Source organism: Ceratotherium simum, chromosome 2, assembly GCF_057802395.1.
Source record: "Ceratotherium simum simum isolate JZ-2026a chromosome 2, ASM5780239v1, whole genome shotgun sequence".
In the NCBI taxonomy this organism is placed as follows: domain Eukaryota; kingdom Metazoa; phylum Chordata; class Mammalia; order Perissodactyla; family Rhinocerotidae; genus Ceratotherium; species Ceratotherium simum.
In genome coordinates, this window is record NC_141901.1 from 63015790 (window position 1) to 63042294 (window position 26505).

General features: G+C 33.6%; 1 protein-coding gene and 1 long non-coding RNA gene across 3 annotated transcripts in view; one reads left to right on the forward strand and one right to left on the reverse strand.

Moving 5' to 3' along the window:
* LOC147918033 (uncharacterized) overlaps positions 1-26505 on the reverse strand; it is a 1004068-nt gene that overhangs the window by 818614 nt on the left and 158949 nt on the right. The window lies entirely within an intron of this gene.
* Positions 1-26505, forward strand: part of COL11A1 (collagen type XI alpha 1 chain) — a 207612-nt gene that overhangs the window by 148354 nt on the left and 32753 nt on the right. For both annotated transcript variants that reach the window (XM_087446492.1, XM_004420763.3), the window contains 13 exons: positions 1441-1548; positions 6961-7068; positions 8004-8057; positions 9134-9187; positions 9696-9803; positions 14613-14666; positions 16272-16325; positions 17599-17652; positions 22268-22321; positions 22943-23050; positions 23351-23404; positions 24047-24100; positions 25899-25952. In XM_087446492.1, coding sequence (XP_087302618.1) covers positions 1441-1548; positions 6961-7068; positions 8004-8057; positions 9134-9187; positions 9696-9803; positions 14613-14666; positions 16272-16325; positions 17599-17652; positions 22268-22321; positions 22943-23050; positions 23351-23404; positions 24047-24100; positions 25899-25952 — 918 coding nt within the window. The remainder of the gene's footprint in view (positions 1-1440; positions 1549-6960; positions 7069-8003; positions 8058-9133; positions 9188-9695; positions 9804-14612; positions 14667-16271; positions 16326-17598; positions 17653-22267; positions 22322-22942; positions 23051-23350; positions 23405-24046; positions 24101-25898; positions 25953-26505) is intronic.

Below are 26505 nucleotides of genomic sequence, written 5' to 3' on the forward strand. Positions count from 1 at the left end.
TATGTGAGCATGGAAAGGATAATTAACCTCTTTGAGCCACAGGTTCCTCATTTTTAAAACTGATATATTACAACTGCACTATCAATTCCATGGCATTTTTGTGAGAACAAAATGACAAAATGAATGTGAAACTGATTTGTAAATTGTAAAGCACTATGTCAATACAACTTGTTGTCATTATTATTGTTCTTATGTTGATATGGAATTAGTTCTGTAGCTAACAAAAATATAAAGTAGAACAAAGTCAATAATTCATATTTGTATAAGAAAATGATTTCCAATTACACAAGAAGGTAATAAAAAAATAAGTGTTAAAGTATTATATTTTCCAGCTTTTAAAAGTCATTTCTTTTATGAGTTTTGAAATGATGTTATTATCTAAACATCTTAATTATTAAGGAAAACTACTACTAATAATATTTCCTAATATTTCACATTTAGTTCAATCATGAAAGAAAATGATATATTATAATTTAACCAACTATCTAGGAATCTAATCCAAAGACAACATTCTTGTTTTCTTTTCTTAAACAAGAATGGAGGTAGTAAATAAGTTACTAAGTCATGTATGAGCTGTACATGACTTAGTAAATATATGCAAACTAAAGAAATGCATATATTTGCATTTCTTTTATTCTTGCTTTAAATATTGTTTTCTTAAATTATTGATAGAGGTAATTAATATGAAGGCAGTATCCATCCTGGTGGTGTTCTTTTTTTTTAATTTCACATCTTAGATATTTTTTAAAGCAAATTAGTTGAAAATATATGGCATCTTCTTTGAAACTCAATTGGACATTCCTAATCAAAGGTGAATTATCTTGTCAGTGTTCATAATAAAACCCGATGGTCCCTACAGGACTCTAAGATAAATTTAAGGACTTATTTTCTGGGAAAAAGTCCAAACTCTGGGATAGTGATTGTTTTTATTATGTAAAAAATTATATTTGTAACCTAATGCAATGACAATTTCTGAACTCATTTTTAGGACTTTGAAATTGTTATTCATCAAGTTTGATGTGAAGCCCAGAAATCACTTTGAGAAATACTAGTCTAGAAAATATATTCTGCCTTTCCATAATAATACAGGAGTAAACTGTATAGGAAATGATTTATTGGATTTATGTTTTATAAAGGATTGTGAACAATTGTGAACACAAGTGAAAAAAGATATCCGTAAAGTATTAAACAATTTTGAAAATTTTTTTTCATTTTATCAATATGTCCTAACTTCAATATCTATGCTTAATATTGGGGGCTAGAAATTAATCTTTTAAATAGTGAGTACTAACTGTTCCTATTTGAGATCTTAAAATTGTCTAAAAGTGACTTTTACATTATTTACTATACTATAAGATTCCACTATTAAATTAGTGATTCTTAAGCCAGTATCATTTTTTTCATCATTCATAACAAACTGCTTTCTTTCCCATGTACTAGGGCTCACCAGGAGAACGAGGATCAGCAGGTACAGCTGGCCCAATTGGTTTGCCAGGGCGTCCAGGACCCCAGGGTCCTCCTGGTCCAGCTGGAGAGAAAGGTGCTCCTGTAAGTAATTTCAAGGAGAAAATATATTATACTGCCATCCTGCACAAGTTATTACTTTTTATTCAAGGATATTAGCTCTTCATACTCCACTGCATTCTCTTTGCATATGTGCCAGGCATATAAGCACAACTCGTTTTATATTTATAATAGAGAAAATTTCAAATTCAATTAAATGAGATGACATTTTCCCACACTTTATGAAGCTCTAGTGCTTGTGAGGGAGTTGGGTATTATTAATGTAAAAGGCTTCTGATTTTTCTCCTTTTAAAAAATAAAATTGGAGTTTTGATTAAAACTATACCTAGCTGCTTTAGATTAGAAAAGGGTGCACTTTTCACTCCTCTTGTAATACAACTTCATTTCCAATCATTTCCATAGTCTGTAAAAGAAACCTCTAGAAAGTGGCTGCCTTTCTCATGTAATTTGAGTTTTGATCTACAGTGAATGAGGTGGGAAACATCTGACCAATTATTTTATCTTATATTTATTGGATTTTAAAATTTTATATCAAAATGATTATGGACTATATTCTATTCATTTGGCTTATGTTTCTTCATCAAGATTTCTTGCCTATTTTTTTCCTGCTTTTGATTTAATCATATTAATTTTCTAAAAAAAATCATTCTCTCATCCTCCAAGATTAAAACACAAACTCATTCTGTAAATGTAGATAAAAATTGCTGACCATAATACACAAAAATATGAGTTTAATTCTTTTGTATATGCGTAAATCTTGACATATATAATCTAGTTTAAGCCTGTAATTTTCAAAATACTTTTTTATCACTAAGACTTTAGTTTTAGCAGGTTGATTCAGATTTAGAAATTTGCTTTTATTGTCTATGCATTTTCTCTCATTACTATTTGTGATATTATTCAAGTGTTTCCAAATTGAAATGATTGTTTTCTGTAATCTGTTACATTTCAAAAGCATTTAGAATATTAGAACGGGGCCATGCCACCTATGGATACAATTTTTGGGTGACAGAAAAAGTAGTTCTAATTGCTGAGAATTTTTTTAAAGCAATATATTTCCAGATTAGTAAATTTGTTGAAAATTTAGACATTATTTTCTGAGATATTGATAGACAACTATGAAAAAATTATTTTTTGCCTCCCTCTTACACGTTCTATTAATTTTCAACCAACATCAGAAACTAAATATTTGTCCAAAAAACTTTTATAGAATACTGTGCACTGGGAGGGGTTAGAAAAGACATAGCTTCAGGCCCTTTAATACAAGTTCATTCAAAAATCCGGGGCAACCATATCTTGGCCCAGCACAATGAAGAATGCATTCAGAGAAAAAGGATATACATTGTTTTTTAATACAAATTCAGAGTATACTAGAGAAGTCAAGAATTCTGTGAAGATAATATATTGAATGCTGGGTTTTAAAGTGGTTAAATACCTTGACTTTATGAAGAAAAAGTAAAATATTGAAATAAAGACAGGCATATGGAAAAGTACTGAAAATCATAATAAGAAATTAATTTGGTGAGATAGAAGAGAAATTATTGACAGAAGCCCTTGTAAGAACTAAGATTTGGGCCTGAGTTTTATTAATGATTGATGATGTTATGACTAGGAAGGGAAAAAGGAATGCTCTGCCCATCTGTTCTCTCTCAATTATTCCCACCACCAATAAAAATTCCAAGATGTTCATTCTATTGTTCTTTTATTCAACAAAGTTATTGGAACAACTATGCGCTAGACAGTGTACTAGGTAGTATTTTTGAAGAAGGTGTCTATTTAGGGATAGTAGCATATAATGGGTATAAAAGTTTGGGTAAAAGTACCCATAGACCTCAATGCAGAGGTTTAGTAAAAACTGATGGAAACGTTGACTAAGATGTTAAATGCAACCTTTTACTTCTTAAACCCAAATATAAATTGTGAATCTTAATTCCTTTGAACAACTTATGTTATAAAAATGCTGTGTAATTATCAGCAGGTTAAGCCTTGCATGAAGAAAGAGAAAGACAAGATGAGGGTCTGTGGAAAGCAGTCTTTGGTCCACTTATCCACTAACACACTTCCTTGGGAGGGAAAAAGGGAAAACAAGAGCCGTGAATATCCACATGACTTACTTATGGCGGTAACTGTGGCCAAATCTGTATCCCCAAATTAATCAATCAGATTAAAAACTCTGGTGGGGACAGTGCTGGAAGGCAGGTAATGAGAAAAAAGCTAAAACCTCTTCTAACATACTGCATTGGTAGAAATATTTTGATGGGGAGAATGATTCTTGAAGAAAACTATTAATTGTATTAGGGAGGCACTGGATTCAAAGATTAAGATAGGAAGCTATGTTGAGAATTTATCCATTTGGGAGACAACTGTAGAAATGGAAAAAAAAAAAAAATGCCAGGTCCAAAACACAATGAAGGCAATGTATTAACCATAAATGGATTAGGCAATAGTAGTTGGAGATATGAGAAAAAAAGCTGTTTACAGTCTCAAGCATATATGCATATAATTGCAGAGAGAATGATTAGTGTCAGTGTTGTAAATCAGGGAGTTATTTAGAATAAGAGTGATGTTAGGAAGCATATTATTGAATTCCCATGTGAAGCAATATTGAGAGAGGAGAATAGAGATTTGGATTCACTCTTGAGGTTGAATCATGATGGTAGGAGTTTTTTAAGGATCCAGTAAGGAGAGGTAGAGTAGAAGAGTCCATGAGCGATAGACAATGTCTCCAGGGGCACACCATCATGTAGGCCAAGAGGGAAAAGAGTCTCCTTTGTTGCGTGGTGTAAAAGATTAAGAATAGTGAAAGCTGAGAAAAAACAAAGAGAGACCAAGACTTGGCCAACTGGTCATTTATGACTTGAGGGTAATTATAGCAGTGGGGTTCAAAAAGAAGGTGGAGGATAAGGGAGTGGAAAAGTACACGTAGAACGCCACGAGTAAGCCATGGGGCTGAAGGAAGAGTGGGGCTGTGGCTGGAAGTACTAGCAGAATTGAATGCATTGCCTCTTATTATTGTTACTGTAATGCACAGATATTTATGTACTTAACCAATAATAAGAAAAGAATCAGTGAAAAGTGAGGAAATTAAGGGTGTCAGAGGAGACTAAGACTGCTGGATTCGAACCAATCAAAACTGATTTGAGAGCTCAGTTCTATCATTTATTTAGTTCATGATTTTGGCTAAGGTATTTAACATCTCAAAACCTCTGCTTCCTCATTTTTGAAAAGAAGATAGCCCCAATATTTTGTGAGGATTAGATAAAATTGTAGCTTGAAATCACTTTGTAGAATCATGATAATTGTTCAGTGAATAATTATCATCATCATCATCATCATCGTCATCATCATCAGTGTGTGAACCAGAGTTGTCATAAAAAAGGATGAATTAGTAACCAGAAAATAAATGCATAAATTGGCTTTTGAATAAGGAGGGATGGACTCTGTGAATTGTAATAAAAGTTGAGGGTATAAATATAGGCTACATACAAGATCATGTCAAGTCAAACATAGGACTTGGGGATGAGTAGATAATTGTTTCAATTTTTTAAGGTAGGATTCAGCTATTAATATTAATGAAAGAGTAGAAATGATGAAATAAAGAATGCTTAGAGAGAGAGAGATGGATGATGTTTCTGGCGGTCCTATAGGTTGTGGGCCAAGAGATACATAATGGAAGAAGAGTTTGTCATCTTGCAGAGTTGTAAAGGAAGAATCTAAATGTAGAGTGGTGGAGATCAGTTGAAAGATTTTTTCTGACTCCACACAGACCAGGATCAGAAGAAATAAATGGCGGGTGATTCCTGGCTGGAGATTATGTGTGCTATAATGAAGGCAGATAAGAATTAATCTGTCTTATTTACAGATCCCCTTATATAAAATAATTGATTTTTGGAGTTCAGGCTCACAAGGAAATCTAAATTAAAGAGAAATATGTGAATCAGCTGATGTGTTTAAAATAGTGAAGTTCACTGTGAATAGCACAGCACACTTTATGATTATAGGTAGGTTTGAGATATAGTAATATTTGATGAAGGAAATAAAAAGTCTCCAAGGTGACATCAGGAGTATGTTTTAAATGATAATTATGACATAGTTTTGAAAAATAAGATCTTACGGAACCCAGGAAAGTATAAATCAGAGCTAACAAGTTAACTTTGTTTTATAGATTTTTTTGTTGTCATCAAGTAATTAACTCAACAAATATTCCTTAGGTGGCTACTTGGGGTCATAGACCAGAGGATGGGGCAATTAAATAATATGAAGAATCAACAGGTGCATGTAGAATTATAAACTCTGGTTAGTGATATGAAGGAAATACACTGCTGTACGTCAGCTTATAACAGAAGGACCTGAGCTGGAATTAGGGCCTGTCCTTGGACAGGACATTGATGGTGGAATGTAAAAGATGAGGAGGAATTAACTAGTTGAAGGGTCCTCCCGGGAGCCTTCCAGGCCAAAGGAACAACATGTGCACAGGTCACGTGATAGGGGAGGCGTGGAATCAGGTTTTACTGAAAGAAGGTCTGCGGAGTTGGAATGCAGGAGTAAGGGCCAGAGGAGGCTAGATGCTGCTGGGCAGGTAGTAGGAGCCAGATAATGATAGGGACACTATCAGGTCTATCTTTATTTTAGGAATGGCAAACAAGTAAATTGACTGAAGACGGTTGGTAAGATGATCTGATTGTCCCTCTGGTTACAGCATGGGGAATACTTTGGAAGTAAGAGTAGGTGTAAGAAAGGAAGAAGTTTATTTAATCAGTTCAGAGGAAGGCAGTTAGTATTTTGCAGTAAGGTGTTACTGGTGGAGAAGAAGTGAAGTAAATATATTCAAGAGATAAAATTTACTCATTGTAAAGGGGTAGAAGGTGGTGAGGGCAGGGATTGTGGGGAGCAGGATAATGCAGAGGTAGGGGCTAATGACTTGTGGATTCCCAGCTTGTGTAACAGGAGGAGAGAGAGAACCGCTGAGTGCAATCAGGAATAGACCTTGTGCCAAACTGATGAAGTCTTGACTTATAGGAAATAATTTACTTTAAACTCTGACAGGATTTTTTAATGGAAAATAGAGTCTTCATTATCAAGGCACTATTTTTTTTTAATTACACAATATAGGTAAATTTTAAAACAGGAAAATAATTCCGTCGTCAAAAAATAAACCAAAAAAGCTAACAGCCTTGTCATTTTGAGTAGGTAAAAGTGGCAATGAATTAAAATATCAAAATCTAGGAAAATACATGAAACATTTGTTAAAAATAGAACAAGGTTACACATGAAGCATACTGTAAGGTTGGGCATATGAGGAAATTCATTTTATGATTTTTTAGGCCTAATCACCACTGCACGGCTGTTTCAGTAGCACCGCTGAGGAAGAGGAAAGGCTCAGGGAATTTGACGTTTCTTACAGTCAAGTGATGATCTGCTGGATTTTTCATACAGGGAGAAAAAGGTCCCCAAGGGCCCGCAGGGAGAGATGGAGTACAAGGCCCTGTGGGTCTCCCGGGGCCTGCTGGGCCTGCCGGCTCGCCTGGAGAAGATGGTGACAAGGCTAGTATTCTTTATTCCTATTAGTGCATCCTGTGAAAGATAAATTTTCCTCAAGAATCCTCGATTTAATCACTTTTAAGATGAGAGGCCAAATTTAAAGATATCTCTTTCAAAGTTTCATGCATCTTGCCTGTACTCGAAAATTTTATTTTAGAGGTTGAGAATTAGTATCTATCCCGTGAAATAAGATGTGGGATGTAAACAAGAAAAGGGAATACAAGAACAATGGTAGTGAGGAAAAAATAGCAGATGCCAGAATTGCTTATTTATTTTTAAGTAAACATGTTTCTGAAATAAATGTGAAATTAGTTGAATTAATTACTTGTATATATTTAGCCCTCGTGTCTTGGATATTGCAGAGTAAGACTTAAGAATAGCTCATGCATGTTTGATAATCCTTCTCTATCTTTTACTAACATGTAAGTAAGGGTTCTAAACTCTTGATTCTGAATGTATAGCTGCGTTAAGCGTTTGATTTTAATGTATTCTCTAATATTATTGTGAAATGCTATAACAAAATTTGTGAACCAGTAGTCTGACAATGTGCAACATTTTAGCATTTGGAAAACTATAAAAAAAATAAAGTAATTTTTGTTTAATATGTAATTTTGGTATAAATCAATGTACTTCCATTATCAGTTTATAGTGGTAATATTTCAGACAAAATCGATTTGTGAATTAAAAATCCAGCTGTAATATTCCTCAGAGTTCAGTTGACTTTTGTTTGTCTATGTATTAGTCAATACTAGAAAACGGTATTAGTCAATACTAGAAAGCAAGAAGCAGAGGGAAGCCAGCTTTTACCATTTAAACAGTGACATTAAACACCAGCACCTAATTACATTAAAGTTTAATAATGAGATGATAGTGATGACAATGCAATGGCAGGTATGGCATATCAGAGATAAACTTTAACGCAAATCTTTCTAATACAGGGTGAAATTGGTGAACCGGGACAAAAAGGCAGCAAAGGTGACAAAGGAGAAAATGTGAGTTTCTTCCTTCTTATTGAGGGGGCATTATTCATTTAATTCCTTTTGCTGTTAACCATAGATATTTTTCCATAGTACTACTTACTTACCTTTCCAAAGTTTATCATATCAGGACTATATTACCTCTGGGGTAACTATTCAGTTTGGGATTCAGTCAATTCTAATAACACCTTTTTTCAAAGTTATGTGTTAAGATATGCAATAGTTCCAACCCTAGAAGCCTCAGAATGAGACTAAGGCACCAGCAATTCCACCCTCCATCGATTTTGCATCATTAGTTCAAATTTCCATATGGTTTAAAGACAAAGAATGTCTTAGAGTTTCTATGAAAAGAATTTTGACCTACTGGAAACCTGAAAGGGTCTTGCTTTCAGAACCTTTGCTTTAAGCACTCTTCCCAACATGTGGCGGTTATGATAAAGAATAATACAATCCAATGGCTCTTTTGTCTTTAGTGTTTGGATCTTTTATAATGTCTAATCAGTTATTTATGTAAAAAAAAAAGACAGTTGAGAGGAAATATTTATGCATGTAAGATTCATGAACCTATTGAAATCTATTGCTCAAAATAAAGAGTTCTGGTATACTTAATATATAACACTGAGTTTGCATGTGTTTACATATGAAGAAAATTCTAAATTTTCTTATATCACTACACTGTATAGAATCCCTTGCATCCTAATATTCATTTAGAAGATGGCATATAGATGAATTTTTCATGTGCTATTTCCGACTCATACATATCTCATTAAAGAAATCTGGTATTTTGAAAATTTTTCAATGTGAAACTTTGAAATCCATTAGCATAAAATTCCATTTTTAAATATCCACCACATTACAGATGAGAGTGCTTTTGATAACTGCCAATTTGAAATTGATTGCAAATATGCAAGTCTGAATCTCAAGGAGTAAAATAAAGAATGGTTGGTTGCACTAAATGCAAAAAACTTTCTGTTTTTTCCAAAGAAATATAGAGATGCTTAATAGATTTTGATCAACCAAATGTTCCGCACTACATAGCTGAGGCTCTTCTGGCTTCAATTTCTTAATTGCTGATTTCTGTCTCACTGCAGGGTCCTCCTGGTCCCCCAGGTCTTCAAGGTCCAGTTGGTGCCCCTGGAATTGCTGTAAGTATTCCTCTTTGTTCAGCAAATCTAAATCCTTACAGTTCCCTGATGAAATTTATGAGCTGTCACATAACCAGTCGATTTCACGTGGTGATCAGTTTGTTTGTATGCTTAACATTGAATCAAATTTAAGTTATCTAATATAGCTAACCAAGCTGATCTTTATAAATAAAAAACATGAATTTATTTAAAAATAGATAATAACCAGTTGAGAAGTACTTAATTTATAGTAAATTCTGAACATTATTTTCCCCCTTATTAGGCAGCTTTTACTTCACTTGGTATACATGAGAAAATCAAAATTAGTTATACTCCAGAAACTCCATACTCCAGAAGAGAATGTAAGCCAAACATACAATGGAATATTTGCAGCAGATAATGAAAATTTAATCTACTTTTTACTTGGTTACTTGCAAATAGACCAGCTTAAATTAGACGTGGCTATAATTTTATGATGACTTGTATCAGAATCATGATACAAGTGATCATTTTTATTGCTCTTCTCTAGGGAGGTGATGGTGAGCCAGGTCCCAGAGGTCAGCAGGGGATGTTTGGACAAAAAGGTGATGAGGGTGCAAGAGGTTTCCCAGGACCACCCGGTCCCATAGGTCTTCAGGTAAGACGCTCTCTGCATTGTGTACTCTGTCATTTCCACCTACTTCTCAGACAAGTTTTCTGGTGGATGTAAAACAAAGCGACTTTCCTTTTTTCTATGTGGGAACCTGCGTGCCATGTTTAACCATAATGATTGCTTTACTTAAATGTACATCTGAACTTCAATTGCTTTGTATCAATTATTATTAATTTTCTGAAGCTCTATCAGCCTTGGTTCCTGTCTCTGGAGTTTATTTAGCCCCACCTTAGATATCACATCTCCTTTTTCCATTCTCATTTTGTTTGAAAAATGAACGACAACCTTATTTAAGTCTGATAGTTAAAAGTAAGATGTTAGAGGGTTCTTTCACAAGTCTCACAGCAGGAAAATTAGTACTTCAGAGAGCCAACAAAAATTGAAAGCATTTTGAGAAATAGCAAACTGCTAATCACATCTACTAACAGAAACTGCCAACAACAGATGTTAAACCATAATAGGTAAAATAACAAGTTAACAGTACATTGATCATTTAAAATAACTTATTATTTAAAATTATAATTTGTATTTTACGAAGCACATTCAAGAGAGGAAATATTAAATTATAAAATGTAGGCTAAGAAGTTTCACTCAAATATGTCTTACGACTGGTCTCTTAGGCAAAGTATTGCATAGTAGACATCTCCATTCTGAGTTGTTTTTCCACACTTCCGTGTGATGTTCACTGCTTCGGAAACATCTGACTTTCTTCTTCCACTTGCTTATTCTATCACTACATACTGATCCTCTGAAAGATTATAAAATTTTGTTTTACATGATATTTGAGTACCAAATGAATATTAGTTATACCACATTAGCAAGTTCAGAAATGGTCAAGTTAAATCATCTTGTTCACCGCACTTAAAAATTTGTGAAGTTGTAGAAAGTAAATAGAAATTGAATTTATATAAATTTAATTTTTATCTTTACTTTTCATAAGTAAACTCACAGAATATTGGTTTTTTAATATTAAATAGCTTATTATGTACATAAGTATACAAATTACATTGTAAACAATATAACTAATTATATTATTGTAACTATAATTATTATAACTCAATGGATGTCTGCTGGTGAGCATACTATAATTTTCTGCTTTTATTTTAATGCCAAAATAATTCTTTTTAAACTTGGAAAATGCAGAAACTTCATTTTCATATTTGTGTGTAACTCTTTTATACTCATTAGACAATAATAAATAAACAATCCTGAGTACTACATATCAGTGTGTGTGAGAAGCACACATATTTGAAAACAACAAGGCATTAAAAGTTAGATTGCCAATGGATAGGTTACCATTCATTTTCTGCTTTTTCATTTAACTGATTACTCTGAATTCTATAAGGTTGTAATTTAGGAATTTAGTTCTCATGATTAAAGAAGATGCCTTGTAGCTTATATTTATAAAATATTTTAAAAAATTGTCTTCATTTCCGCAGTGTAAGAAATGTGCTCTTTGATGAGTGTTACTCAAGAAAGCAGTTCACTAAAAAATTGATTATAATTTCCCACAGCTACCTCTTTAAATGAGGACTCTAACAAGATGCTAATGTAATTAATGTGTTCACAATTGCATCTGCATCCTTTAATTCAGTCTTTGTAGCATAATAGATTAACAAGTATAATAGACAAAATCATAATAATCTAATATTCTGGCTAAATGATGATTTTTCAATTTGATGTTTCCTATTTGCCTGTATAGGAAGGAGACATATAGAATGAGAGTTCTGAGACTAAATTATTTTTCATTTCATCACTTAAGTGGCAAATGATTTTAATTTGACAGACCAAAACAGAACCTCCCCATGCATAAATTACTTTCTAGGGGAAAGCTAGGACATATGAAAACTGGAGTGCCATTTAGCATATTTAGTTCCCTGCAACAAGAGAATTTGACTCATTATGTCTCTATTAGTTTTAATAATAAGAACATTCTGTGTTAATAAACTCAAACTATAATCAAACTTCATCAAAAATAAGTGAATATTTCATTTTTTTCTACTGGCAAGTTCCTATTGAACTAATATTAGGAATAATCATATGCATAAAGGAAAGATGGCAATGCAAAGCTAGGCTTGTTATAGAAATAAAAGAAAACTATGAACTAATATTTATATGCCCTTCAATTTGGGGATCCGAAATGAGATTCACTCTATACTAAAAGAAAATGGAAACCTGGACAAAAGATAAGGAATATAATTGTTAATATATATGGTGTTTATAAGAACTTATGTTTAAGTTGCAAGAAAATGGACTTTAGAAAATGGACTTGAAATATTTATTTCATCTGTGTTAAAATCTACTTGAGTGTTTAAGAATTTAAGTTCACATGCTCTATCAATGAATTAGAATCTTTGAGGTTGTGAATCTTGGAATTGAAAAGTTTAGCAATCTCACCCATGCAACTTTTAGGCAGACTAAAATCCGAAACACTGCCTGGCTATTTCCTCCCAGGGACTTCTTTAGTAATTCTAGAAGCTACCATTAGATGATGGTAACCGTGTGGGAAGTTCATGTAACAGAACATTTTCCTAGATATCTAGCTGACATTTGAAAAAAAAGAAATGCAATTCGGTATATGTTGTCCCTTATAAATCAGTAATTAACATTTCCTCATAAAAATGAGTATATGCTACATTACAAATAAGTTTACAGATATACTCAGTAAAGCAACCTCTCTCCAAACTGAGAGTAATGTGGAATTAGTAGGTCCTAAAAACAATTTAGTGGGTTATTACCAGCATTAAAATAAATGAAATATAACATAATAAGTTAGAATAGAATAAAAATATCAAAGATCATCATCTACACATTAAGGGTAAATATTACTTTTTGAAACTCATGTTTTAGCTATTTTGCATGTGCACATTTAGGGAGTAATAAGTAAAATGTATTTATTACCATGGGTCACGGTCAAATAATTTGCAGCCACTGCAGTGTAGTGCCAAGTCAATAATTTTATTAAAGTACCAGCGGAAATTTAGGGCTTTTGTATTGTGTGTTTTTTATTTCTTAAATAAATTACATCTGAAATAATATTGTGCAAGCAATAAAATATATAGATAGTGTGTAAGATGTAGTATATAAATAATGATAACCCTAAAAACATTAAAAAACTAAAACAATCCATAATCCTACCATATTAAAAACTATTACCACTTTTAGGGGCCGGCCCCATGGCCTAGTGGCTGAGTTCAGCATGCTCCGCTTCAGCAGCCCAAGTTTGGTTCCCTGGCATGGACCTACACCACTCACCAGCATCCATTCTGTGGCAGCCACCCACATAAGAGCTAGAGGAAGATGGGCAGAGATATTAGCTTAGGGAGAATCTTACTCAGCAAAAAAAAACTATTACCACTTTTACTACTTCTGTCCAATAATTATCATACCCATTTTAAATACATATTTTACAGTTAAATTTATGCTATACATATTCATTTATATTGGTATTTTATTATCATATACACTAATCATATTTATAGAATTAGTATTATATTAATAGTCCTATAATATTCCATTAGTTTGTATAACAAAATTTATTTAGCTATGTTGTTTTCTATGATTAAACATTTGGAACAATTGAGAATTTTAACTATCATAGCTAGTGTTACAAGAAACATATTTTTGCATGTAGCTTTTCCTGTTGATTTATTTTCTTAGAGTTCATTCATTCATCATTAATTCAACATTTTATTGAAATGCAAGTTTTTGTTTGGCACTCTGCTAGTTGCTAGAGATAAAAAATTGACACTTAAAAAGACCACTGCTCCTAAGTAGGTCATGATTATAAGTACATAAACAAGTGGCCTAATTGTGCTTTTAAGTATACAATTCAAGTATGTACAAAATATTGTTGTGATATAAAAGAGGAAATATAAGCAATTCTGCAAGGGGGAACTGGTTAGGAAGATCAAGAGGAAGTAAAATAATTTTCCCATAAAGACATAGCCTGATGAAATTTGAATACAACCTGCCCTGTGAGCTTATTCTGTAACACAGAATCTCTCCTAAAGCAATTATACTGCAACTGGATATAAAGGAAATGAGTTTGAGAGAGTAGAGGAAGTATAATATGTCAGGTTTCATGGCTTTGTGAATTTTTAAGATTCAGAAGTGGAATTAATAGGCCAAAAATTCAGAAGATATTTATAATCCTGGAAATGTATTGGAATATTTATTTCAAAAGAGTTTTGTCAAACTGGTATGTAACTATAAAAACCTCACCTGGAAAATGGCCCTGTGGTCTAGTGGTTCAAGTTCCGCACACTCCGCTTTGGCGGCCCGGGTTTGCGGGTTCGGATCCTGGGCGTGAACCTACGCCACTCATCAGCCATGCTGTGGAGGCATCCCACATACAAAATAGAGGAAGATTGGCACAGATGTGAGCTCAGGGCGAATCTTCTTCACCAACAAAAAAAACCTCTCCTGGATAGGGTGTTCTAAAATAATTTGGGAAAACATTTTTCAGAAAATTTTTACAATGGCAATCATATATACTACTCATAAAAGATAGGGAAAATGAGTAGGTGTTCATAAATTTCTAGACCAAATTATGTATTTAGTTCTTATAACTAAAATTTTTCAAAGTATAAATTTTATTTGTAAATGTAGATATAAGATTTAATCATATGTAGTCAATACTTGTAAGTATTTTGACAAATGATAGTTTCTGAATCTCAGTTTTCATTTCTTATTTAACTTTATTTAATTTTTGGCTTTATATTAGAAATTGGCCAAGAGTTTCTTTTTAAACAAGCGAGTGACTTTTATTGTTTTTCTATTATATTTTTCTAGGGTCTGCCAGGCCCACCTGGTGAAAAAGGTGAAAATGGAGATGTTGGTCCCATGGTAAGTTTTGATTTTTTAGCGTTTGACGGATATTGTGGATTTCCACATTATGAATATCTTTCTTAAGGTTTACTAATATGAGCCAAGTAGTCCTAAAGATTATGACAGTTCAGATTGATTCCTCTGCTTTTCCTCACCCAACCTGCATCTGCGACCATCAAAGGCTCTCACATCATCTTGAATATATCATTTCTCATTCTCTCTTTGAAGTAATGTTATATACATACACCACATTCACTGGTTTATATATTGTTGTATAATTTTCATTTATATGTGTATATATTATTGAGGTGTATATAGTCAACTGTCACACATGAGTTATTTCTTAGTCTTTAGCTCTGGACTGATGTGGAGTAGATAAAGAATAGATAATAGTCACCCAAGAGTTGGATAATTAGCAAATGTTAACACCGTATTAAAAATTAACTGTACTTTGAAACAAAGTCTTAATTTAATAAGGAATTCTGTCTTCATTAGAATGTTAAGACATAATTATTTTCATTTATTGATTCTGGCTTTCTGCTCTAAGTCTAATAGATCAACTGAAAATTTGAAATACATATATTTGTTTATTAAGCACTACCTTGAATAAGGAAACAATTAGCCAAAGTAATTGAAATCTATAATGAAATGTAGCGAGCACATTTCTTAATTGCTCCTTCCTCTCAAAAGCATTGCCCTCAATTTTTGCTTCCTTCAGAATACATATTTTGATATTTTTACACATGCATTTTACTTTCTTCAAATAAGAAATAATTCTTATCATTGCAATAAACCTAACAACAGGGAATGCATAATAAACATTGCTGATTCAAATAATTGGTGAATACTCCAAGGAGCATCAGCTACATGGCAAGCTCCTTTCTAAGTATGATTGCTGTGGTTTCCTGAATCATTAGTACATTCTCCCAGACCTATGGTTATAGCTAATAGTAGAGAAGCTTTTCAAGTATGACATTAGAATAAGCTGTGACCTTTAAAAAAATACTAATTCCCTGGTATTCACTATAGACTGATTTAATTACAAGCTTGAAGTAAGGGGTTCTGGTCATCAGTATTTATAAAAAGTACATTGCCCTGAGGTAGTGTTAATGCACAACCAGGAGAGAGAACCTTTCTCTTAGGAATACAACTGGTTAATCTTACTTCAATTCTAGCATGTAGAACATGAGAGCAGACACAAAAAACAAAGATATACAACTGAAAAACAAAAATACTTTTATAGAATTAATGAATTCTAAATCTACTCAAGCACCATTTCTTGTTCCAACTCTATATTCCCTTTGTACTCTAGCATGCTAGCATATTCCAGCATAAAATATTTCTAGTTGTATTATGAATTCCTTATATCAAATAGTAGCAATAGACTTTTCTAATTTTTCATCAAATTGTTTTTCCTACAGTCCTAATTTCCCCATAGTTATGTGTAAAGAATCATTTGCTAACATGATGTTGTATCCATCAACAATGACATAACCTTGATATGCTTCACTGACTATGATTTTACAGGCTGAAACTTCTTTTAGTTTTCTTAATCACAAAATGAAAATATTAGAAATGCGTTTGAGTTTGGCTTTCATAAACTTTGATATTCATCTCTTATAGGGTCCACCTGGTCCTCCAGGCCCAAGAGGCCCTCAAGGTCCCAATGGAGCTGATGTAAGAATTGTAAAATATATGTTAATTATTTTGAAGTAGTATAGATGTTGATATTGTTTAATGCCAGATGGTGTCTAAGGTACAATGGAGATAATTACATTATTGTTTAATGTTAGAAGTAGACAAGAGCTCAAGGATCATCTACTCCATTTCATTTTATAGAAAAAGAAACAGGCTTTATAGAGAACTAGTCACCACAAATACAAAATAGGTACAAAGTTCACATTCAATATATTTTTATTAGTGAGTGAGAAATATTATTTGTATTATAATGAACAATATTGTTCTGTTCAACATTCTGAGACTGTGCCTTGCATATAGTAACTGTTCAATATTCCTGAATTGTTTCAAATTTAAATTTTATCTCTGATAATGGCATAAGGAGATGGTTTGTAATTGGCTTTGATTGTACTAGCTTATGTCTTTACTCCAAATATCCTTTAAGTATGCATCTGTCATCAGTGGCTTTTGTTGAAAAGCTTCCTTTTTCTATTTCAGTCTATAAAATATGTAAGAGTAATATGTGCATGATAATATGTGTACTTCTTACCTTGTAAAATGTTTTTTCTCAATTACTTAAAGATGATCTCCCCCAAGCTTAAAAATTGACTCACTGTTCCAACATTATAGAATTTTGAAATATAGTGCCATATTTTTCTTACTCTTACCATTAACAAATTTATAGGCTTTGACGTTCTCTCTCCTTCTGACTTCACCTCTTCACGATGAACAAGTCATTTATTCTTGTCTTTATTGCTTTTCTGTTATGCCCCTTTTAATTCTGGCAGGCCAGACTGGTTAAAACAGACTAGGAACAGATGAACTAAAAGAGCTTTTAGGTTTTAATTCCCCTTAAGTAATTTAAAGGCTAAGATGTGGTTTATAATGTTTTTTGCATGGATTATGCAATTCTTAACCAGAGTCATATTTTGATCCGCAAATATCTCCAAAATTATCCTTGAAAACCAACCTGTTCAATGATCAGAGAGACTGAAATTATGTTCTGAGTACCAACTGACATGACTAGAGTTGGAAAGTCTTCTGCTTTATATTCAAAATTCTGGTGAAGTTGAACATCAATGAAATATAATTAAATTATTTGCTATCCAGTAAATTTGGCAACTCAGTAAAGGCATCATTTTGTTCCATCCTTCAAATGACTTGCAATGTTCATGCATATATTTTTCTCTCTTTGAGAACAACTAGATATATATTTATGAATTTATTATTTCATTAAAAGAATGAGGATAACTGTATTTTTTCTACACTGCAGGGACCACAAGGACCCCCAGGATCCATTGGTTCAGTTGGTGGTGTTGGAGAAAAGGTAAGGAGTGCAGTGACGTATAGTTTCAAACAGCAAGAATGGAGGACTTTGATAATACTGGCTAATATTTTAAGTGCATCTAGTATTGCTATCTTTCTAAGTATCTTACACGTAGTTATATGAATCACAGCTCTTTTGCTCTAGTAGTTAAATAATTAAAGGTAAAACAATTTTGAGTTAGCATGTTTTTGATTGCCAGGTATTATACTGAGTAATGCACATGAATTATTTCCCTTAATCAACACAGCCACCCCATGATGATGGTACTATTATTATTATTACCCATATTTTTAAGCTGAGAAAGCTGAAGCTTAGAGAATTTCAGTAATTTCATCAAGGTTTTGTCATTAGAAACTGATTAAGTCAGGAGCCAACCATGTATGCCTGAGTAGACTAAGTGTTTCTGGTAACTCATTACCGAAAATAAAAGAAATTGGTTGATGTCACTGACTTAAAAGGGAAAAAGGAATCTTTTGACTTACAAAAGAATTAATCATCTTGTCACGTTTGGAGTTATATTTTCATTACTAATACTAGGACCTGTATTTGGTACTTTTCACGAGTTGGCTTGTGCCATAACATTCGGGCTCAGAGTAGCTTCCTTTTCTCATGAACATGATTTCATTTAAAACATCTGCTCTTCCTTTTTATGAAATTGTCAGAATGATTCTCTGATTTCTTCTTTAGGCATTCATGCTCATTTCTTAATGGAATTTTCAAGGAAATTGACATTGATATTTGCTTCCTTTAAAAGATAAATTATTTGCCAGTTTTGAGGGATGAAAATTAAATTTCACACCGTGAAATATTATATAGTGATAAAAATGTAGAAATTTCCTGAATTTGCCGGTTATTAATTAAATGATATCAGAAGGATAGACCAATCCTAATCGTAACAATCATTCTGTTGTTTGATCTTAAAAATTTTTGAATATCATATCTTGTACTTAAATTCATTTATTTCAGTTAAAGGATTTAACCCTCAGAAAAAGAAATATAAGAGGATTAGAATATAGTATTTTAATGTTTATTTCTGCTCAACCCCCACATTCTAGTATTTTGATTATAATTAATCCTATATGATTTTTCAGATAGTTTCTTATTTACTAAATTAGAAACATTTTAAAGTTATTAGATAATTTTTACTGAATAAGCAGTCTAGATTTTTTGCTTGACTGTCTTTTTGTTTAAAGTCTTAAATTTAAAGTTTTGTGTTGAAAAGATGCAGGTGAGCTGGGGGTGGGATTGAAAGGACATTTTTCTCTGTGTCCAGTTGTTGTACGAAGAACAGCAGAAGAGACAACTGGTCCCCGATGGTATCACTGTATTAGACAGATGAAGACAGCCTTGCACTTTTCCTCCTTCTTTGCATCATCCCCTTTTGGCTCTAACGATGACTAGATAGTTGTGAGAACTAGTCTCTGGTTTTAGTTTTGCCCACATAGCAAATTCTAAAACCATTTAATAGCCTCTTCAGCTTATCTTACTTGTTTCCTCAAGTTTTGGGGTGCAGTGGGAACAGTTTTAAGTACTTTAGTTGCTTCTTTTATGGTTTTGTCTTTTGTGTTGCTCTTGAAGATAAACATGGATGCCAGATGTTTGGAGTTTTGGGAAACTCCCTTTCCATACTGTTTCCATTTGTTTAAAGCCGATCTGGGAACACCTTGCCAACTTTGAGTCTTAAGAGAATGATTCAGTCAATCAAGATGATGATTCGGCTTCTTACAATTAAAATGTACCTGATTCTAAATTTGTAACACTAAAAAATAAAGTTTTAATTTTTCTCTATTAAAAAATTCTTTTTTATGTGACAGATAGCAGGATAAAAAGAAAATTCTAATTTTAATTTTCTTCAGAATCTGGGGTATTATAAGCTGCTGTAGATTACAGATTTCTGACATCAGCTTTGATTCTGGCTGAATGCTTCCCCATTTCTATTTTGGAAAATTTATTCTCAGTCGCTAATTCAATGGAAAAAAAAAAGAAAAGAAAGGCTGATATCGTTTAGTCATGCTGCACTTTGTTTAAATATGTTTAACCTGTTTTTTATGTAACTTATATTTGCTATAGATGGATTTTGCACTTCAATGATTTCCTCAAAACAAGGAAATATATCAGGACATTACCTTAAGATTTAATGTATATTTTATGACTTTAGGCATACAGAATATTTTGCTGTTCCTTCTGAAGGGAGCTTTAACCTGAACAAGTGTGTTATAGAATGGGGTAAAATGGTTACAGGATAAGTAATAATAAATTTTTAATCTAGCACCTCCTTCATATGCCAGTGCTCTTCACAGAATTTATATTTTTGTATATCAATTATTATTCTTTAGAATGAATGTACTGTAGCTTTGTTGATACTAGAAATACAGATTTAATCCCTATAATGTAGTCTTGTTGCAATATTTTATTTCTTTACTTGTAATTTTGTCCCATCCTCTTTCAAAAGACTTGAAATGAGACATTTTTAGATAATATTAATTTCATCTTAATTAATTGCTATTTATATTGGGGTCTAACATACAAAATGGTAATTTTCATTTTTTTTTGAACAAATGAATATTAATGCACTGTTCTTGGAAAGAAGAGACTTTGTAGTAAAAACTCGTCTTTAAATATTGACAATTATTTAAACCCATCTCTTTACCACCTATCATTTCCCTCATTAAAAAAAACGGAAATAGTCTTTTCAGAATCTACTTAAGTTTAACTTTATAGTGGACAAGGCATAAAGGGGAACAACCAAATATACAAAGGGTGACTAAAAGAAATGTAGTTATTTCTCCTCTAGTTCTATATCACCATGGGTTAATGTGGTGCATTAGAAAGCATTTTGTACATGGTCGATAGATTTCCTATATTTCTTTTTTCCCCCAGCTCTATTGAGGTATAACTGACAAATAAACATTGCATATATTTAAGGTGTACAACTTTATGTTTTGATATATGTATACCTTGTGACATAATTCCCATGCTCAAGCTAATTAACACATCCATCACCTCACATAGTTACCATTTTTATATGTGTGGTAAGAACACTTGAGATCTACCCTAGCAAATTTCAAGTATGCAATACAGTATTTTTAACTATAGTTACATTACTGTACATTAGCTCTCCAGGACTTATTTATCTGGTGTATCTGAAATCTTGTACCCTTTGACCAACATTTCCCCATGTTCCCCACTCCCCACCCCCTGGTGACCACCATTCTACTCTGCTTGTATGAGTTTGGCTATTTTAAATTCCGCACATAAGTGAGATCTTGCAGTATACTGTATATTTTCCACATATAAAGCATTTTAATCTGGACATTTTACAGTTGACTTGAATGGCAAATTGCTTAGGTTTTGTTTCAAAGATATGAATAATGGCTCATAAAAATGTCACATATATCATTCCATCATACTGAGATGGCTGAATGATTCATTGCACTGTAAATAATGTAAATGCAATATTTTACTTCTACAGTTTATCTAAGATAAATGGAAATATTTGCTACTCATCTTGAGAGAGAAACTAATTTACACACAATAATACTACTAATAAATTCCTAGAAAGTCCTTGCTATCTTCCATCATTATGCAGATAATTCAAAAAGTTAAAATATGTGCACATTCTCAAAGAGTAAGAAATTATATACACAAAATGCTCTCTCTCCTGGAATTATGTTTATATTTAATATAACACATTTTAAGCTAATTGGTGAGCAATGGGTTTGTGCCAGGAATATTGGAAATAACAGAGTTAAAAATTGAAGGAAATTCAAGCCTCACATTTTTTTAAAATTTAGAAAAATTTTCTCTTTAGAATTTCTAGTACTACTGATTTTGTGTAGAAACATGGTACATGAATGTACTCTATGACTTCCCTTGGATGATTATTTGAATGAAATATTATGTTTGTATGTATTTCTGTGTGAAGAGTTAGTAACAGACTTTCATAATTAAAACCTACTAGTCTAGGAGGTTTATTTATTAGTCCACTGAGTTAAAAAATAGTGATCCTTATCCATACAAGGAGATTATAAAGGCTACCAAATGTATAATATGTATATCCTCAAAAGGAGCAGTTTTAATTAGTATCTAAGTACTTTTATGTATCTTGATAAATACAATCTTTTTCTATGTTCTTTAGGGCTCGACTAAATATATTTTCTAGGATAGCCATAATGCTACCAAATTATTTGCTTATTGGTTATAGCAAAGATAAAGTGAATTCATATTTTAGTAATAACACAATTTTAAATTAATAATCAATAAACTTAATTATAATATGAATATTGATGCCACACACATACACAATTTGTTAGGAACATGCAGATGTCTGTTTTGTGTGGTTTAGTGGAAACTTGGATTAATGCTCTGGCTATTGACTAACTGATGACAGTTGTAGCATCCCTCCTATCCAGTTCTGTCTCCTCACCTCAGAAATAAAAGTATTGAGGTCAGTAATAGGAAAAGTGCTTTCCTCTTATTAAAGTTTTGCAGTGCCTTTTAAACAATATAGGGATTTAAGGGCTAGTCTAAAATGTCATGGTCATCATTGAAGGCAGTTTTACAAATGTAAACATCACTTCTGTGTTCTGATACTCATTTGATCTCTTCTTTATAGGGCGAGCCTGGAGAAGCAGGGAACCCAGGGCCTCCTGGGGAAGCAGGCACAGGCGTGAGTGCTGTCTTATGGTCAATATAAGGTGTTACGGTCCAGAAATTTGTTTTAGAGCATTTTAAATGTGTAATTTAATTCCTAGCTGTGATTCGGTTATAGGCTTTCCCTTTCTAACCCATTAAGAATAATGACAAATGCAAAGCCTTTTTGTTTAATAATTTTGCATATCCTCTGCATGTTTCAATTCACGTAGAAATTGGAAACAAATCATATTTGCATATGTTAAAGCATTAAAACTATAAGCTGTTTATTGTACAATTTTTTTGATGGACTGACCACAAAAGAAGCAAACAAACTCTGCTACACCAAATAAACATTTATGAATTTTAATACGTATTAAGGATCGCATTATTCTAACTTAGATTGTTTTAAACCAGGAGTAAATTTCACCCCCGGGAAACATTTAGCAATGTCTGGAGATGTTTTTGGTTGTCACACTTGGAGGAGTGGTAGCTGCAGGCATCTAATTATTAGGGGCCAGGGGTGCTGTTAAACATCTTGCAATGCACAGCACAGCCCCCCCCGCCCAGCAAAGATTTGTCTGACCCGGTGTGTTGAGGTTAAGAATCTCTGATTTGAAGCTTGTAAGGTAATCCTTCTTTTTCTTACATTGTGTAGGGTCCCAAAGGAGAAAGAGGAGAGAAAGGAGAAGCTGGCCCGCCGGGTGCTGCGGGGCCTCCCGGTGCTAAGGGACCCCCAGGTGACGATGGCCCTAAGGGTAACCCGGTAAGTGAGCTTGGTCCCCTGTAAAGTGGCGTCTAAGTCAAAGCCACTCTGGAGCTTCTCGTAGAAAGATGAGAAATCGTGAGACTCTGGCCCATAGCTGGTGGAGCGGATTTTTCTTCATTTTGTATATTCACAAGCATTCTCAATTGACTTCAGTTTTTAAAAATTTTCTTACGGGAAAAGAGAAATACTCTCACATAGTTTTACCATGACTTTTACCTCTTAAACTTCAGAATATCATGACTTTATAAAAACATATTTTTCATTTATTTCCTTTCCTTTAAAAAAACATCATTTTAGGGTCCTGTTGGTTTTCCTGGAGATCCCGGTCCTCCTGGGGAACCTGGCCCTGCAGTAAGTATCATGGAAAAATAAAGGAGTTATTTTGGTGGAGATGTTCGCAGTGTCTCTATTGTTCACAATTAAAGAAAATTCTTAATTACTTGGTGGACCCCCAAAAATCGAAAGAAAAACAAAATGCAATCACAACTACAACAATAAAATTCATGTATTGTTGGAAACTATTAGACCTATGTTTCATGCTTATTCTCTCCATTTGTATTAGTTTTCCAGACTTTGTTGGGTTGTACAAACTAATTATCTGAGTAACAGCATTACTATTATTTGGGTCACAGGATCCTTGCTTTTATCCCAAACTCTTCTATAATGCAAATTCTGTCTCAAATTGTGCCCTATCTGTTCATGGTGAAAGGATGCTGTGGCCTGATTCACTAGTTACCTCCTCTTCCTTTCCTTATTTTAAGACCATACTATATTTTAAATTTGATGTAGTAGCAATTTCACAAATCTTTATGGAAAGAGTGAAAGACACCACAATCTGTAAAAAAACAATTGAAAAAACATAATAGTACTTTTCTTTGTCCATGTGGTAATAACTTATCTCAGGGACTAAGATAGTACATTGTACCTTTTTACTCTGAAAAACTGAATTAGTAGTGAGAAATATCTGGATTCGTTTTCTGTTGCCCACTATAGGGTCAAGACGGTGTGGGTGGGGACAAGGGCGAAGACGGAGATCCTGGTCAACCGGTAAGTAAGCCCATTATTTTTATTTAATTTTCACATAGTCTCAAGACATTTTAAAGAAATAATCCGCTTTTCCAAAGCATTGCTATGTATGTACATATTTTTTTGAGAGAATTATCAATTAATGTTTGAATTCTAGTTCAAAGTCAAACTTACATGGAGTGTTTCTTACTTGATGTGATTTAAGAGATATAAGCAAAGCTTTTATGATAAAAAATGTAGTCATGTCGGCCGGCCCCGTGGCTTAGCGGTTAAGTGCGCGCGCTCCGCTGCTGGCGGCCCGGGTTCGGATCCCGGGCGTGCACCAACGCACCACTTCTCTGGCCATGCTGAGGCCGCGTCCCACATACAGCTGCTGGAGGGATGTGCAGCTATGACAGACAACTATCTACTGGGGCTTTGGGGGAAAAATAAATAAATAAAAATTAAAAAAAAAAAAATGTAGTCATGTCATGCTAATGATTTTGTCATACTATAGCAACTTCAGCTATCTATCCATCCATCTATGGTTAAATAAAAAGTTATTTTAAAAAGACAAATAAGGGGGCTGGCCCAGTGGTGTAGCGGTTAAGTGCCCGTGGTCCGCTGCAGTGGCCTGGGGTTCACCGGTTCAGATTCTGGGCGCGCACCGATGCACCTCTTGGCAAGCCATGCTGTGGCGGTGTCCCATATAAAGTGGAGGAAGATGGGCACGGATGTTAACACAGGGCCAATCTTCCTCAGCAAAAAAAGAGGAGGATTGTCAAATGTTAGCATAGGGCTGATCTTCCTCACAAAAAAACTTAAAAAAATTAAAAAAGATAAAAAGACCAATAAGGGGGCTGGCCCAGTGGCATAGCAGTTCAGTTCGTGGCTCCACTTTGGTGGCCCAAGGTTCGCAGGTTCGGATCCCAGGCGTGGACCCACGCACCACTTACCAAGTCATGCTGTGGCTATGTCTCATATAAAGTAGAGGAACATGGGCACGGATGTTAGCCCAGGGCCAATCTTCCTCAGCAAAAAAGAGGAGGATTGGCAATAGATGTTAGCTCAGAGCTAGTCTTCCTCACAAAAAAAAGACAAACAAAAAAACACAAATAGGACTGAAATGAAGAAAACCATGTTATCACCCTATCATTAGCATGAATTACTTCAATTACTAACCTAAATGAACTCAGCATTGTATTGGACTATTTTTTTTTTTATTTGGGAATGGCACAGTAGGGGGCTTTGGCCATGTGTGGTTATTTAGGGAGGAAGTAAAGGAGGGCACTAACTTAAGTAGGAGCCAAAGACAAACTGCATCCCTAACACACTTTGTCTCTAGAGCCATCCCCACTCGATATCTGCAGTCAAAGAGATCTAGGCTTCTTTTGTGTCAATAAGACTTGCAGGTCATATCCCAGCATGTTGCATACTCCTTGGCATAAAAATGCTAGTGTTGCACAAGAAGAAATTTAGAGGTAATAGTTTTATGGTTCTATAAATATATGTGATATGAGTAGAATTATTAACAATATAATTCTATTAATTAGTATGTCTATTGGAAGCTTGCCAGATATAAAGGAGCATCTTTTAAAAGTACACAGTTTTACATAGAAGGAATTTGATTCACTTTCTTTCAGCTATGAAGAAATTTTCCATATGAATTTACCAGCTCTAACTATAGATATCTAAAGGAAGTTTAGGTATCTGAAATAGGGCTGAGATTTTCTAGGAAAGATAGATGTGGGGAAATGAAGAAAGAAGGTTGGTCTACATTTCGAAAAGTGCTGTGGGTCACAATAATAATTTCTTAAAAGGTATTTTTCATATTTTATAGGGTCCTCCTGGTCCATCTGGTGAGGCTGGCCCACCAGGTCCTCCTGGAAAAAGAGTAAGTTTTTGAAATTCTTTGTTTGAAACGTCCGCTGATTACCCACTAAGCATATAAATTGATATAATATATGTAAGCTTTAAGCTGCACATTATAAGGATGCTGAAAAATATAAGTCCTAGACAATAATTTCTTAAATTTGTCAAAATACATATTGGAATAGGACATACTTTCACTGTCTCTCTGTCACAATGAAAATGAGAAGAAAACAACTTATGGAATTTCCCACTTCTCTGTGCTTAGGTCTTCCCTCTGTACAAATGTGGTAGCCTGTTATAAAAGACTCTGATGGTACCCTGAACATCAATTCCTGGTGCACTACAGGGAGATGTGACGCCGAGAATCCAGTGCTAGTTTAAAACATTGTAAAAACCTGAATGCGGTATCAATAGAATGAGCTCAGGAATCAGTATATAGTGTTAGATTGGTTTACATTGTTACACTTGCCTGATTCAGAATCAATAGCAGGATTGTAACAAAGGGGTATAGAAAAATATAAATAAATAGAGCTTGTTCAAAATATTGGCTACTGTAGAGCCTAGGAGACTAACTT